Below are 16,514 nucleotides of genomic sequence, written 5' to 3'. Positions count from 1 at the left end.
CAGAACTTCTGATTTATTTAGAGAGGCTGGATAGGTGTTCTCATTAATGATGTTTGGACTGAGTATCACTACATATGTCTCCCACCTGATCAGGAGTCACATACATTCAATGTAGAAGTCACTTATCCTTTTGGTTCAGTGAAGAGAGATTTAGCAATGATTTCATGTATTGCACTCCTGCTGGCATGACTGGAAGCAATGCCATCTGATATTTTGGAAGATATGTTTTCATGGAGCAGTAATCAACATCCAACACTTACCCATAAAGGGAAGTTTAATGGAACTTGACCTTCCCCTTTATAAGACAGTAGAAAATATTTCACTTTTAAGCCTGGGCTGTCTATAGCCTAGTTCAAATGGTTGTCATTAGAATCACAAATGTCATCCAAAATTGTTATCCATGTGTCAGTTTAACACCTCAGACTCCACAGTGCAGTAGACTATGAGAGCATGCCAAGGTCCTTATGCGTGTTTTTACTCATCTGCAAAGTGAGCAGGCCGTTCTAATTTTGATTCCCTAAAAGTCATTTTAGTTACCTTCTTTACAATATCAGTCATAGATTCTTTGGATACTTCACCCTGCTTAACCTCATCACCCATACATAGAAATTAGCTTCCACAGCTAACCATAGAGACTTTAAAGCATGTGCTGAATTAATTTATAACTGGCTTCCTTCTCTCTCATTTGCAGTATTCAAAATACCATCCATCAGAGGATGATTCAATGCCATCCCCTAAACCTATGAACTCCTCCCGTGGCTTCCATCACTGTCAGCTTCCTCTTCATTCACTGACATTCTGACATTTGAATTTCCACTGACATTTCCATTACACCACAGTTCTTGCAAAATAACAAAACCCTTCAGTTAAATGAAGTTTTAATAGAAAAAGCTAGCTACTAGGTTAGAAAGAACTATGTTCATGATACCAACCCTAATATAAAATGGGAAGAATGTTAGTTGCGTTTGCAAAATTCAGAGGAAGCTGATCTATCAATTATTCATTATTAATGGGTATATCCATCAATTATCCATTATTAATTTGATTGGGCTTATGCTGCAAAAAGTTCACAGTGTTACTATGAGGACCATGCCAAAGGCAGTCAGTCTTTAATCAGATGATACAAACTCAAGTAAAATTCTTCCTTCATTTTGTAATATAATCCAAAATACACCAACATTTTGCACAAGATCTTAGCTTTTATATCTGTCCCCATTAGGCACCTGTTCTATTGTGCTTCACCCTTCAACTTACATGTTTTCTGCCATCACAGAAAACTGCATCACTTGTGGGACTGGTTGTTATGTCTTCTTCCTCCTTGCAATTCCTTTTGGTCAGAATTTCACTGTCATTTTGGGTACCAGTGATGAGCTGTTTAAGACTGGGTGTACTTTTCATCTGTAAGAAATTCAGTGGGTAATTTTTTTATTTAAGAAAAATGCCCTGATTCCTTCACAAATGCTATCAGAAGAAAGTTCAGTAAATAGCTACAATTCACTCTGATCAATGTCACGCAGGTGGCACACTTTCAAAGACAATGTAGTAACTTAATTTAAATGTTGATTTACAACTCTCTCATCCCAGCTAGTAGTACATTCATTATATTCATAATTTTCTAGAATCAACATACCATTACCTAATCTAAGGATCACTACCACAGCAATTACTAACAACAGTCTACTAATAACACACCAAAAGTAGTAATATACTAATAAAAGGCCTTATTAGCCTTTAACAAAACAGTCATTTTGCAAGGAAAAAAAATATCTTGCCTCCAGGAAATTAAAAAAATTAAGAATAGTATTTTGCAATATGCGTGACACATGCCCATGTCTACCTATGCAAGAATGAATATAGGTTGAAAGAGACTTGAAAATAGAAACAGGCTCACAAGTTCTTATTTAGATTTGATTATAGAAAAAGTTTAAATTTCTGAGGTGTTCTTGACTTTGCTTTGACTAAGTCCATTCACCTTTCCAATCTTTCCATGAAAACCCTGATAATTTGTGGAAAATTAAGATATATAGTAGCAAAGCTCCCTGAGATTTACCTTCAGCCACCTCTGTTACCAGTAAGAACAGTCAATAGAATGACATGCCAAAAGAATAGTACATATGGCTAGAAATATGCTAAAAATAGATTTTAGCTCATTCTGGCACACCACTACCCCTGGACAATACAATCTATGAAAAGTATGTTCACAGTTCAATGGGTAGGGAAAGAGTGAGGTAAGAAATTTTACAGGGTTAGGATCTGAGAAAATAATTTCTTCAAAAACAATTGTATAACAGGGATTACCTGAAAGACTAGAAAGAATATAGTGTGACCAAATCAACAAAAGGTTTGGGACTTATTTGCATAGAAGAAACTGATAATATATATTTAACAGACCTGGGAAGCCCTCCTGCACCATCAGCAGAAAGCACTAAAGAATGAGGACAACAGAGGAGATAATATGTTGAGATTACTTCTGAAAAAACAGGATGTGCAAAATCCAAACCACTATACTGTTATTATAACACACAGAAGTTGTTATGTGTAATAACTGCCCTACCTTAAGAATAGATGTAAGAATTCATTAAGTTCCCTTGTGAGAAGGAAACAGACAGAAATTGCATTCAGAATATAGTATCTAAAAAACCCCAAACAAAACCAGAAAAAAACTGAAACACCACCAATTTCACTCACTAACCAAACAACCTATGACACTCTGAATTTTAGCTACTACTACTTGGATCAGAAAGATTTCTCTATTGTGTTAAACAGAATTTAAGTGATTGACAAGGCAACATAACTACCAGTGCTAAACTTAGCATCGTCACATAAGCAAGACTCCCACCTAGTCAAGCTCTAATGTCTGCAGCAGCATGCATCTGCTGTCACAAGAGGGGTAACCCACAGCTACCGATGCACCACAAACAGCTTCCAAAGCTTGCACGTCTGCTTGTTCCCCCAGTGAGGCAGGTATAATTGCAGTTCTTTTAACGAACTTAGAGATTCTGATGGTGGGAGGCCCTAGCAAACGCTATTCAATTAACTTCCTAAATCCAGATTTTACACTGGCTGGTAACTCTTGTCATTGGATTGTTTTTTCACTATTACTGAAGTTAAATATAATCTCTTTCAACTTTAATCTGAAGGAATCAAGCTCTGAACATATCAGAAATTTGGAAAACTTACTTAAGAAACAGATAGTGTTCTTGAGACTGAAGTGGTGCCCCAGTTTTATACCCTGCACATTCAAAATGGCAGAGTTATAACTACTACTTCCCAGTCATTCCTAGGAGAAAAATGCACATTTTCTGGGGGACAAAAATATTGTTTCGATTCATTCTCCGAAAATGGAAGTTCTTTCTGGGGTGGAAATCACAACAAGTAAGATTTCTACATCATATTTTGTTATAAATTTGAGTAATTAGTTGTTTCGCAAGTGTAATTTAAAACAGGTTCTGTCCCTAAACTTAAGTCATAGTTCTAGTAAGGATGTAAACAGCGACCCTTATTAAAGGAAAATGAAGGTGGAAAAGAAAAAAAAAAGGAAGAATAATGCAATAGTGCCATTGACAAAGATTAAAAATAATTTTAAAAATCACAGTAAAGATACAAAAAGCCATCGTATAAGTGCAGGGACAGGCAAGTAAAATTTCCTTCAATATTAAAAAAACCTAAATGGCAAAGATGACATTCACGAGAAAAAAAAGAACAACAGTAATTCTAGCAAAACTAAAATTGTAGCTTAAATATAGTCTAACTGCTTTGAATGAAACAAAAGCTCCCCGACTCAGAGAAATAGAGCTCTGACACACAAACAACGTTGAAATCTATCTTTCAAAATCTGTAATGCAAAGGGTAGACATAAATTAAGTCCTAAATCTTTAAATGGGCAATTAACACCCCACACAAATAATTTGGAATCTCCTACTAATGCATTTCTCAAGCCAAAGAATCCATATCCATCTTTTAAACATGACAGGCTGTGTGTGATCAGCATGCAATGAAGCATAGTTTAAGTACATATTATCTCCAACTCTGATGTTTTTCGATGCATTAAAAGAGCAGTGCTGTGCCAGTGGAATAAAAGCAACACTGAAGTGTCGTTTGCCACAAGGAAAGCAGCACTCGGGTAGTTAATAATTGTTGCCAGTTTTGTTTATAATATAATTGCATACAAAAATACCAGAACTAAACAGAGTTCACAGATCTTGCTAGGCCAATTCAAACCACTAGTCCATGCGGTCTGATATCCTGTCTCTTCCATTTACCAACACCTAAGACTTCAGAGGAAAGTGAAAAGTATGCACCAAGGGAACTGTGAGTAACATTTGCCATGAGGTCTGTTGCAAAGCAAAAGCTTTTCTCAGCATCTAATTCACACACTTAGCAGACCACATTTACCTCGTTCAGATGAACAAGGCAATTCAGTAAGTACCCACTATGTGGAAAATTGAGTATGGACAAAGTTCAGTCACTTGGGAGGTGAAAATGTACAAAATAAAATCTTCAGTGTAACTTTAAAGCAGATATGTGACATCATCTTCAGCCCTGCACAATTTGTGGAAAAACAGATGACTGGATTTTTCTCAAACTTCTCAAGAAAACACTGAAAGCTAGAGACTGTAACCAAAGCAAAAGGGAAGTTGCCCAACAACTAACAGCAGTCAACGTTTTCTCCTTGCCAAATTAAAAAGTGCTCAGAAAGTGTCAGGATGGGTTTGGGTGGTCCTAGCTTGGTCCTGTTCAGCAGCAAGAGGGGCAGGAGGAAGAGAAGAGACAGACCACCTCCCTGCAGCCCAACAATCACACAGAGCAGACATCAATTAGCCTCAAGAGAGTCTGTGAGCACCTGAGAGCAAAATGACCCATCCTCTCCCTCCCTGTGTGAGGGTCTTTGTAAAATCTCAGTCTAACATTTCAGCTCTGGGCTGAGATCAAGTGTGCAGACTCAGTCAAAAACCTTGTGAAGAATCAGAGTCCTGGCCACAGTCAGTGAACATCAGCTAAGCCCTGCTCATATAATAAAAGTAAAATTCCACTGTGTAAGTCATTATTCTTACAAATATATTCCATTCCTGAAACAGCCCTTACAGTTAGAGTCTGTGTATAATAATATGGATACCCTGCTTGTAATGTTGATGGCAGTGTCAGACTGGCTCCTTCTTTGCTTCCTTCTTTCCATGTTCTGCCCATAATCTGTGGTTAGGAGACGCCTGTCAGCCATATCATTCTGGGACTTTGAGATTTCTGAAGTGAAAATAAAGAGAGAAGTCACTATAAGAAACATTGCAAGCAATCCTGTAGATTTATAGGCTAATTCTGTAGCTTTCAAACTTTCATCCTACAATTTTAATATCACTCTCTTAAAAGAAAGAAACAGATGGGAAGGCAAGGGCTGATCCCATTTTGTATAATTATATTTTGTCTACCTAAATCTTTCCTGCTTTTTCAACTGGAAATCATACTCCTTGCTTCCTATCATTATAGCTGCTGCAAGGAATTGTTGTATGCTATCAAATACAGTTTCGTTGCAGAAGTAGCTACTACAGTCACTATATATAGTTTGATTTGCAAAGCAGTTTGGTTTGGTTCAGGATAAAAGCAAGATCATTGTAACAACATAAAGCAACATGACAATGGAAATTAGAAAGCAGAGCATATCAGAAAATATTTTAAAATTTATCCAAAATATGGATAAAAGGAGAGATATTACATACATTGGTCCCAAACCACATAAAATTTTAAGAACATGAGTAGCCCTCACTGACTTCAATAACATTACTCATATGGATAAGCTTGTGTCCATACTTAAGCACCTTATTGAATTAGCACTTCAGTAATATCTAGTTTATTGTCAAATAGGACATTTGGACATTTAGTGCACCACTTTTTGCTTCTTATTCCTCAGGGTACAGTTGGGACTTCACTTAAAGGGAAAGGCAGCACTCATCTGTGATTTCTGAAGTTGAAAACTAGCAGGCTTAGCAACAGACACTTTGTTCTAAATCCCAGATATTCTCTCATGAAGAATTACTAACTTATAAGTGGTACGTGAAATAGCTATCATATGTTTAATTCATACAGAAGAAATAAATATTTCTCTCACAACATGAGCCTCTGTGGAGGAATCTCAGGCAGCAGACAATATGTCATTATGGTATTCGAAAACAATGGCACTCTAAAGTGTGATTTTTAAAGCCCCTTTGGGTTAGTTTTGTTCTTAGCAGCAGTCCTCAGATGTTTACTGTAGTCTATGTACACCATTAAGGCGTCACATGACATATTCATAGGCAGGCTCAGTTAAGTCATCTCTGACTGTAAATGAAACCATTTTTTTAAAAATACACAGTGAAATCAGAGATCATAAAAGAGACCGGAATGAGAGATCTGATCGAGTAGATACAATCTGAGTAGCTTGACCAGGAGTAGAAGCAGAAACACAAGCTTTCCTCACACTCTTTTAAAATGAACAGGTTGCAGAACAGGTTACTGTGAGAAAAAAAGTGATTGTTCAGTTTTCATATCTATTCCTCCTTTGGCTTCTCTACCCAAATGGTCAGTAAGATGGACACTAACTCTAGTGCCGAGGGCAATTTTGCACTGCAAATAAAACTACAGCCAACAACTCATTTTACATTCACCAAATGGCAACCATTGGATTATAATCTCCTGTTGCTGCCAAACCACCTTGGAACAGGAGCTAACAGCATAAAAAGCAGCCTGTACAACAGCGGCATTGTGCTGCACGTGCTAATCCTTTGTTCCCACTGCTCTCAGACACGCACCCACACTGGCTCCAGTGATAGAATCAGAGGCATAACAAGGTTCTCGAGGTTTATTTACTGCAATACACAAGAGGTGGGTGTATTAAATACCTCTGCAAACCAGGACATTTTTATCTAGATAAGATATAGAGTACTAACTTTGGACACTTGTGACCAAAAGCATTTATCAGCACAGTACCAGGTTTCATTAAGAGGCCATATTGTCTGAAAGAACTGTTTTTGTAAGTCCAGAAGCTCAAGCCTTTCTCTCTATAAGACTTCCTATACTTTTTAATTATTGACTTCAGTGATTCCAACAGCCGGTTATTTTCTCACAAATTAAAAAGTTCTACACTAACTGAGGATGATAGCACCTCAGCGGGCTTTCACACAGCTGAACTGAGCTAACAACTTGCTGCCATACCTCTCTGCAACCAGTGCTCTTCCCTCCTCAATCCCTGGCTCCTGGCTACACGGGCCGGCACCCTCTGTTGTGCAGGCTCCAACATATATACCCTACCTTCAGTCTATTTAACTCACTAAACCACCAGAAACATACCTATGTGTTTTGTCTGGGTTAATATTCTGCCCTTTTAATTAGCTAAATCAGTTTCCAGAGGGGTCCAGAAACACTGGTGCTAATTCAAGTTAAGCAATGGCAGCATAAGACCAGAAACAGAGAGACAAGAAAGACGTGGGGCAGTAGGACCTTCTTTTTGGTAGCAGTGAACTATTAAACTAGCTTGCTGCAGTCCTGACAGGCTACCAGTAACTGTGGGATATGACCAGGCTTCAAACTAACAGAAAGCAGAATAAATTACTTTGCATCCAATTTTGTGCTGCCTCAGCTGTCTGTGCTGCCTCAGCTATCTGCTTCCAGTAACAAAAGTATTCCATGCCACCTTACACTACACTCCTGTTCGGGAGAGACAGCCATTGTGTCTCCGCATAGCTTTAATAAGTGTTCACACAGAGACAACACTAAATTTGTGTAGTTAAAGGAGAAAAGGCCTTTAGGATGGGTGGAAGAAGTTAGAGGGAAGACTAAACAAGAGCTAAGACAAGAGTTAGGGGGAAAGGCAGAAAGACACTAAAGCCAGATTTATTCAGGTCTAATCTCACATCTGGGGTTGTCTAAAATGAAGCTAGTAAGAAAACACTACAGCTCATTCAAATACATGCATATCTGCAAGCCCCTGTAATCTTCATAAGGCTCAGAGGTTGCTTTCCTCTGGTCACTGATGCCTTTAATTTGTTCTTCACAAAGGCTGGTTGTCCTCAGTGTAGTTAGCCTTACTAACTCTAACCCTTAGTTAGAGCTGCATACACAGTCTGCACCCTAAAGAACAGCAGGCAGCATAAGTGAATGGAAGGAACCAAAAGTATCAGAATGAAAGAAGAGTTGTTAGGACTGGCTGGCTTTCAGAAGTATGCACTGAAAAAAACCACACAAGTAGACAGACTGAGAAAGAAGAAGGAAGTCCTCTTGAAAACTGCCAGTGAATGAAAATATTAAACTCTACTTCCATTACATGATAGATTCTTTGACAGGGTCAGTTGGGGTTCAGTCACATAGATAACACAAAGACCACTACAGTAGAAAGTGGTTATTACGCTGTGCTAACATGAGCTAAATATACTGCATCTGAACACCCAGTAAACTTAAAAATAGCATTATATGGTCTTTTCACATCTTTACAAGAAAGGCATTCTGGGTTGGTATCATCAGCTTATTAAACAACTAGCAGAATACTGAAGGAGAATTAGACTTACTCTATTATTTTTCAGGTTGGCTCAGTCTTGGCATTAGTCATTTCAGCCATTACTCAATACCCTTTGTTTATAACTATTTTTTGGCCAATGTGTTGGCAAAAAAATCAAAACATTTGACTACATTACTCTAGAATGACAAAGCAGTGAAAGCTACTTACTTTTTATATGTGTTGTGAGAGACAAAAACAAGTTTTCCACAGATTTATTAAAACTTTTAGACTGGCTGAGTTCCTGCAAATGGGAGATGCCAAGAGTAAGGAAACACAAAATATTTGCTGTTTTAAAGCTTCCATAATCACATATCTACAGACCACATAACAATCAGATGGTAAGGCTGCAGCCCTTTGCTCACTTCTGTAGACAAATACATCCGAGGACATATGTTGACATGGTTGAAAGCTGTCACGTTAATGTATGAAGATGGAAAATAATCTTTTCAGATCCATACACCTTGATAAATAAGTGGAACTCCTTGTAGGAAGATCACATTCATAAATTCATAAATACAACTAATTACGTCACTGATTTGTGGTAACATATTTAATACTTTAAGTAGGAAAGTCCCATCTATTACAGTTGCTCCTGTGCCTCTGAACCAAAGAGTCTTCATCAAACTCCAGGTAAGTACATATTAGAATGTTTACAGAATTGCAATGGCCTTCAAAATCAGGACCTCAGGACTCAGTCCAAAATGAACTGAAATAGTAATTTAGTGAGATTTTGATGAGTTCTGAGCCATGTCCTACTATTCTGTCCACTAGAAACTGTATTGCAAAGGCAACCATCAAATCCACTGTTTTTCACTCAGTAATGAAAGTAACACATGAAACAATGACTTTATAAATGACTATTGAATATCATAGGATCATGGGATCCTTCAGGCTGGAGGGGAGGTCATGAGATCTCAGTCCAGCCTTCCTGTAGTGAGGCACCAAAAAGCAGGTGCAGTATTCTACTGCCAAGTAGAGAGAGTTAATCACTTCCCTCAAAAACTGAAAACTAATTGAAAACATCCCTCATGATAGCCTCTGACCTTTCTTTCCTACTACCAATGCAGCATAAAAAAAATGACAAAGGAACATAAGGCAGCATTTATACTGCAATATGATGCTACAGCAGTTGCTATTTACTGCATTTCTGTGGCTGGCCTTTTCATACAAATGGCGCCCTAAGAGGTGTGTGTATACGTATATTTTGCAGATACGTACATTTACCGTCACGTTGCTTCCTCCTGTGGATTCCGTGAAAGGAGGTGGAGTTGGAGGTACGACAGAAATTTTACTAGAAATTTAAGAGACAATAAACAGTGCAGCAATTAATATATTACACTAATAGATGGATAAATAAACCACATTTGTGCACAGTACCTTTATTATCTGTCTTTCCTGCAATCCAAAGATCTGGGTTGAGATCCTGTATCTTAAAGAGTTGCAGCACAGGATTATTGCCTGTTTGTAAGAGATAGGACTACCTTTCTATCTTCTCAATCTTGGGCTGCTCTAGGCAGAATTTTTAATTTAAAACAATTAGGAAGACCTAATTTAGGACAGGCTTCCTAGACTTCTATATGGTTGGCAGTATTACAATCTGTGTCCTGAATGTTAAAATACAATTCCTGGGTAATACACCCCATCTCTGTTTCAGAGATGTTTTCAGAAAACAGTCATCTTTATTTACAATACTAAAAGGATCTTTCCTTGCCTGGGCCCAGAGCTGTTAAAGCCCCTTTACAGCATTCCAGCCATTTCATCTGTTGTAAATAGCCCAGGCCTGTGAAAAAACCTAACTGTTATCTGACTGAGTGTGTTATCACAGCACAATCACAGACCCTAAAGGCAGCAGGTGAACTTCCTTTTTGACTCTCCTTTACTTTTACCACATCTAGGCAAAAGCAAGTCCTTATACAGCCCTGGTTAGGATCATATTTAGCTGACTATAAGTTTCTGTCTTATGCAGCTATGCCTCGACAGATAATTATCATAAAATTGAGGCCATCTCTTTGTATCTTATTTTACTTTTTTTTTTTTGAGGAAGAAGGTTTCTTTATACAATATAGTTTAAGTAGACTGTTATTTCATTGTATATCACTGGTAATAACTTAAGTATGGTCATGCTTAGGCCTCAAGTCAAAGGATTTATTCAGTGTAAACTGGATTTTTTACTTGTTTTAAATTTTGGTAAGCGGACGCACTTTACTGAATACAGAGCTTCTTGTCTACTATTCAGTCTAAAGCTATCAAATCAGCAATATCTCCCATTGAGCAAATAATGACGCTATTGCTATTACACCTAGTAAATAATTTTCATCTCTGATCATTCAAAAGTCGTGTGTAAATTTGAAAGATAATGGTGTAAACAGGTATGCAAAAAATATAAGCAGATATAACAAAAATACTGCACGTCCCTTCATTTCAAGTAAGAAAGAAATTATTACTCTAAACATAGTACTCTCTTTTGTACTTGAGACCCTATCTACAGATTGCTGAGAGATAGAAATGGTAGTTTTTCTATGCTTTTATCTCTTGTACTCGAAAAATGTTGAAATTTGGTTTTCATAATAAAAAAATACAAACTGCTGGCTGGTTTATAACATACAATATATCGCCTATGCAAATTCTCAGTGTCCTAGGACCATTTATCCTTTTATGAGTCTTACCTCAGTTTCTGATAAGATTTCAAGAGCTTTGCACCAACTGTTTCATGTCTGCCTGTGAAGGAGAAAAAAAAAAACCACATCCAAGGTCATTTAGTAACAACAGCAGTTACTGACGCCTGTATAATACTTTTTAAAAATCAGTGCCTTTCTGGCCTGTATTTACAGAAGCTCATGCACATGCAAGTCAGGAGTGAAATCAACTCCCACCTGATGTATCAGCATACATGCCAAGCAACACGCAAGTTTCTCCTGTATCACAAACTTTATCATGATTTCACCTCTCGCAGGTGACACGTTCAGACCAGCTCTTCACAAATGCTGAGGTCAATCACACATGGATGCTAACAGGCCCATTCCTACAGGTTGCTAAGTGCTCTTAGCCTCCTGAGGACCAGAAGGCAGGTAGTGCATGGGCCCACTGCACTAAAGCACTCAACCATAAAACTCAAACACTATGGAAAGCTTGAAAATGTGTACAAGAGTAGGCACACGGTCATCTCTTGCATCTTAGGAAAAATTCTTTTCACTTTTCCTACTAGAGACCTGAACAATCATGAAAACGCATGACTAGCTCACAAACATGAGCAAAACCCTTTGCTAAGGCCATCCCTGTGGGGCAATAGCAACCATTTCATGTTCCTCAGGTGAGCAGCCACATGATGTACAGAACACCAAGGAGCAAGCGCTTCATCAGGCACAAACAATGAAGACTCACAAAAATGTAGTTTGCTCCTGAGTGACTGCCAACAGAAAGAAGGGCTAAATGCATATAACAAATGGTCAGCTGAAAATATCTGGAGTGGCTTTAGTCACTAATCAATCCTAATACAGGAAAAAGCATGTGATCTATGATTTGCTGAAGATGTCATTAATTATAACATATTACTTACATATAAGTAGCAGACCTTGATGGTGGTAGAAACAATAATCAACTTATTGATGTTACAAATTTCAATCAGAACTGCAGACTTAATACTCTGTTATTAATAAATAATATTTGGTATCTTGATTTATTGCAGCATTATATGATGTCTTTGATTTTTAATTTATTAGTCAGTAAGGCAATCTACCACTTTATTCTTTAGGTAGAAGCTACACAAAATTAATAAAAAGCATACTGATGTAACTTTTTTTTTTTTTATACTCTGCAACTTGAGAAAACTTCACTGTAACGTGCTTTTTCAGTTAAACTTATTTTACAGCAAATACTTCACTTGTGTTGTATTTTCAAACCAAAAGAGGGCACTGTCTCTCCAGGCTTGAAGGACACATAACTACTACGGCTGCTGTTTAAAAAGTTTGTCAGTTTTTAACCCCTTTAATTATATCAGTTGGTCTAATCAAAGGAGCTAAACAAAACATATTTCTCCCCACAGGCTTATCTTCTATCTAAGTATATCCTTAGATCTTTGTGACTTCAACAGTATTAACATAAGACTAACTAAGCAAAATGATTCAAGCACCCACAAGGCTTTGATAATGCAAGGTGAGAACTCATTTATTTTACTGGAAAGAGGGACAGTCACTATCTTGCAATATCAGATTCATTGTCTGAGAACAACATCGCATTTTCCAATAACTGAGAGAGATTGTTAAAATTACTGGTGTTAGACTTGCTGGAAAGAACATGAAAGAAAATTATTAACAAAGGTTATGGGATACAACTGTGCTTTAAAAGATCAGTCAACTAATACTTTAAAATCAGAAATTGTGTTAGTTAGGATGGAATTCAGTGAAATCTTTCAAATTTTAAATTAATTGTTTTAGTAGGAGCTGTAGTTCAGTTTCCTAACATGTTACCTGCTGTCTTTTCATGAATACCTACAACCCAAAATTTGCCTGATTACTTTCTTCCATTTACAAACTTCTTCCTATTTAAGTTTCCCAAAAGATATTTAAGGTCCAGTGTTTTCCTTTTAACCAGCTGTTCTTAAATACAGATACCATGCAGATATTGGAAATGAAACTGTAACATTTAGCTACAGTCAGGCACAAAGTGAAACAGTTGCCTATCTGAAGTGGCACTTCAAGGGAAAGAGGAAGGAAACCCTCTCCATCTTATTAGTTAGTCAAGGTGAAAAAGAAGACTAACAGCCCCTTCATTGGTGACACACATCCCGCACAGGGCAATCCATACACATCCTCTATAATTTCTTTTAGGGCTTTGTATTTTTAATTGCACTGAAAAGACTGGACACAAGGCTATGGCACAGCTGGCGGAAAGTAAAGAAACAGTAAGTGTTTAGCTCTCTGTTGATTTCTAGCTATATATGTTTTTCTTTATTCCATTCTGTCATTTCTTTAAGCTTTAGAACTTCCTCAGTGAAAACAACTGAAGTTTTAACTTTGACAAACAATGGATGCAAGATCATTTCCTTCCTGCACATACATTTTAACATTTCTATATTTATTTCATGTCATTGTATTTCTTACGTCTTACACACTCATTAATCCACATTTAGATGGCCAGCAATTTTCTTGTTCTTATTACTCATACAAAATAAATCATACTTTTAAATGCATTCTGCTAGTTTTTGTTCATGTTTTATTTAGCGCATAGACAGATGCACTGCATGATAATTTCTGACAAATCTCTCACCAAGTGGAAGAAACATTAAATACAGTGGCAGACTACATTCTGTGTTTCACTTAGATGAGGACTACACATTACTGAGCAGTTTGTGGTCTGTTCCAGCAATTACCTTCACCCGGATATTTCTTTGCTCGTTCCTCAAAGAACCATTCACCAGCCTTTACTTTCACATCTCTGAAAAACAAGCAAAAGACATTTGAATCAACACTTTCCAAAGTGCATTTCTTCAAATGTGTGATAACCATTTAACAATCCAACAATCCTTCTTAATCCTACCATAAAACTAGGAATTCATGACTGCTTACTCCATTGACTGATTTTGCTGTGGGTCTGCAAACAAAGGATTCCTCCCCTCCGTTTGGTTTTTGTTTTTCCTTTTTATTATGTAGGACTGCCCATGGAAAGCAATACATACTACTCCAGGCATTGCTCTGAAGCCAGGAGCCCTGGGTCCACTCCAGTCTACACAACCAACTTGCATTAACAGCCCCAGCCACTTGTGCTGACACCACTGCTTACAGCTGCAGCCTAGTCTGAGGAGCAGGGAAAGTCAATGATAGAGGATATGCTCCCAAGCAGAACTTGGGATGGCTATCAGGGAGCACTGAGCTCCACAACCCTGATGGCATGATGGCTTCATGGCCCATCTCTCTCCATTTTGTGGAGGCTAACATCAATGATGTCCAGGTCATACACAGGCACCAGGATCACAGGATCAGAAAAGTAATGATTAACAAATATAAAACGGTATCAGACTAAATAGCTCTGTCAATAGCAGATTTTCAGCAGATTGGACTCGTGCATTTTGTCTCTAAATGAATTAGACGAAGTCTGCAATCTGAACTCATCCATTATTAAAGAGGCAAAAAATTCTTTAACAGAAGAGAGGATTCTCTGGAGTCTTCAGGTTCCAAATTCTCATCTAAATGTCTTACTAATTTTTAGGGCATATATAATATCTCTGTTCCTTGTGGATTTTCTGATGCTTATTATAGGATGAAGTCCCACTGCAAAAATTTCCTCAGTGCAGGCACTGCTAAACTTTCTTCTCGACCCAGTAGTTAATTTTCCTTTTATGAAATGAATCTCTTTATTACCATACCCTCTGCCAAACTTGCTTGAAATTGGCAAGAACATACAGACAGTAAATTCATGTAGGGCTTGCCTCCTTAAGAAAACAAAATCTCTAAACACAAGAGCTATACCGATATCCACCAAAAGCCAGGCAAAAAAAAACCCTGGTCTGCCATTTCACACCTCACCTTACTCCATGTTAAAATAGACAAACTATAGGTAGGATGCTCTTTGTTCTTTCTGTGGCTTGATTTTAATGCATTTTAGGCATTTAAAATATATCTTTGTAAGTAGCAATGCAGAATATTCAAAAAATTCACTACCTGTGTAGATTGTACTATTTATTTACATGCCTAAGCATGTGCATAACTGAACACAGGTGAGTTTGAAAATTACGTTAAAATAACTTTGAGACAGAATACTTATTTACTTTGGATGGAGATCTATTAACTAATAATTGTCTGAAATCTCTGGCTGCACTAAATCTTCAAGGGCTCTGCATTGGCAGTGCTTCGATTCTCATCTCCTTTATGTTATCTTCACCCTCCTCTATGTTCTTGCCGCTAACCACACATGGTTATCTTCCCAGAGATTAATCTCCAGTTCTGCACAGGCTCATGTGATGATTAGACCACTCACAGGATGAAAACAGATCTGGAAACACCCTTTCTTTTTTTGGCTAAAGAGTGTGTTAAGCTAAGCTAGGACCAAAAGTGTGACAGTGAAGCTGATAAAGAACTATCCTTGTCAGGTAAAATAGACTAACCTTCTTCAAAGCAAATGTCTTTCTAGACTCCTAGAAGACAGGATTCCTTTAAAAAACACACTATACCAACTCCATTCACACAAGAGATGCCTCTTTCAGGTGAAAGATACAAACTCTGTCAGTCCACAAGGCTCTTTAAATTTCTTGTTTTGTAAACAACGAACATTCACCTATCCCTGCATGATCTTCCACTGAGGTGTTAAAGCATGTTGGTTACAAACATGACCCTAGTGCCTAGGAGAGAATCTCAGTAGTGCTGCTGCTGATAATGTTTTTTTCAGGAAAATATACTCTAGTGGTAACCAAGACTCAAAATTACGGTTGCTCAGGACTTGAAAATCAGCTCTTATGTTTCTTAGTCACCCTATCTTTCCCTCACTGGGGTAAACAAAAGGTGCTGAGTAGCATTTACCACACTGCTGCGCTCCCTACCCTTCTTGAGATTTGCAGCCTTGATGTAAAGCTCACTGAAGGCAACGGAAAAAGTCTGACTGATTTTAACGGACTTTGTGTCGTGACTAAACAAGATCAAATGTGCTGTCTCTTTGCTATAAAGAGAATTTCAATGACAGCTGAAGAATTCCTATATATAAGCAAGACAAAAAAAGTAATTTCCTCAAGAAAAAGTAAAAATGTCTTTTAATTCATTCAAATAATTCTTTCCTGGTTTTACCATTAAATATCTGGACAACCTTATGAAATAATTAAGGGTGTGCAGCACTATACAAGGCAGCTTAACAACTACCTACCCTCTATAGAGGATTTCCACTGTGGCCATGAAATAACTGGAAACCAATTTAAAAGAAGAGGAAGTGGAGGAAGGTATCTAGAGGACGATATGGGAAGTTAACTTTTTAACCTTTCCTTTTAGTGTTTATAGAGTGAACCACAGAT

General features: G+C 37.5%; 1 protein-coding gene across 1 annotated transcript in view; it reads right to left on the bottom strand.

Annotated features, from left to right (window-relative positions):
* Window positions 1-16,514, bottom strand: part of SYTL3 (synaptotagmin like 3) — a 32,118-nt gene that overhangs the window by 12,773 nt on the left and 2,831 nt on the right. The window contains exons 3-8 of the mRNA XM_059835615.1: window positions 13,890-13,954; window positions 11,188-11,239; window positions 9,740-9,812; window positions 8,690-8,762; window positions 5,117-5,241; window positions 1,255-1,398 (exon numbers count right to left, since the gene is read on the bottom strand). Coding sequence (XP_059691598.1) covers window positions 1,255-1,398; window positions 5,117-5,241; window positions 8,690-8,762; window positions 9,740-9,812; window positions 11,188-11,239; window positions 13,890-13,954 — 532 coding nt within the window. The remainder of the gene's footprint in view (window positions 1-1,254; window positions 1,399-5,116; window positions 5,242-8,689; window positions 8,763-9,739; window positions 9,813-11,187; window positions 11,240-13,889; window positions 13,955-16,514) is intronic.

The sequence above is a fragment of the Gavia stellata genome, chromosome 2 (genome assembly GCF_030936135.1).
Source record: "Gavia stellata isolate bGavSte3 chromosome 2, bGavSte3.hap2, whole genome shotgun sequence".
Classification (NCBI taxonomy): domain Eukaryota; kingdom Metazoa; phylum Chordata; class Aves; order Gaviiformes; family Gaviidae; genus Gavia; species Gavia stellata.
The sequence above is the reverse complement of the archived record's forward strand: the minus strand, read 5'-3'. Positions and strand labels throughout refer to the sequence as shown.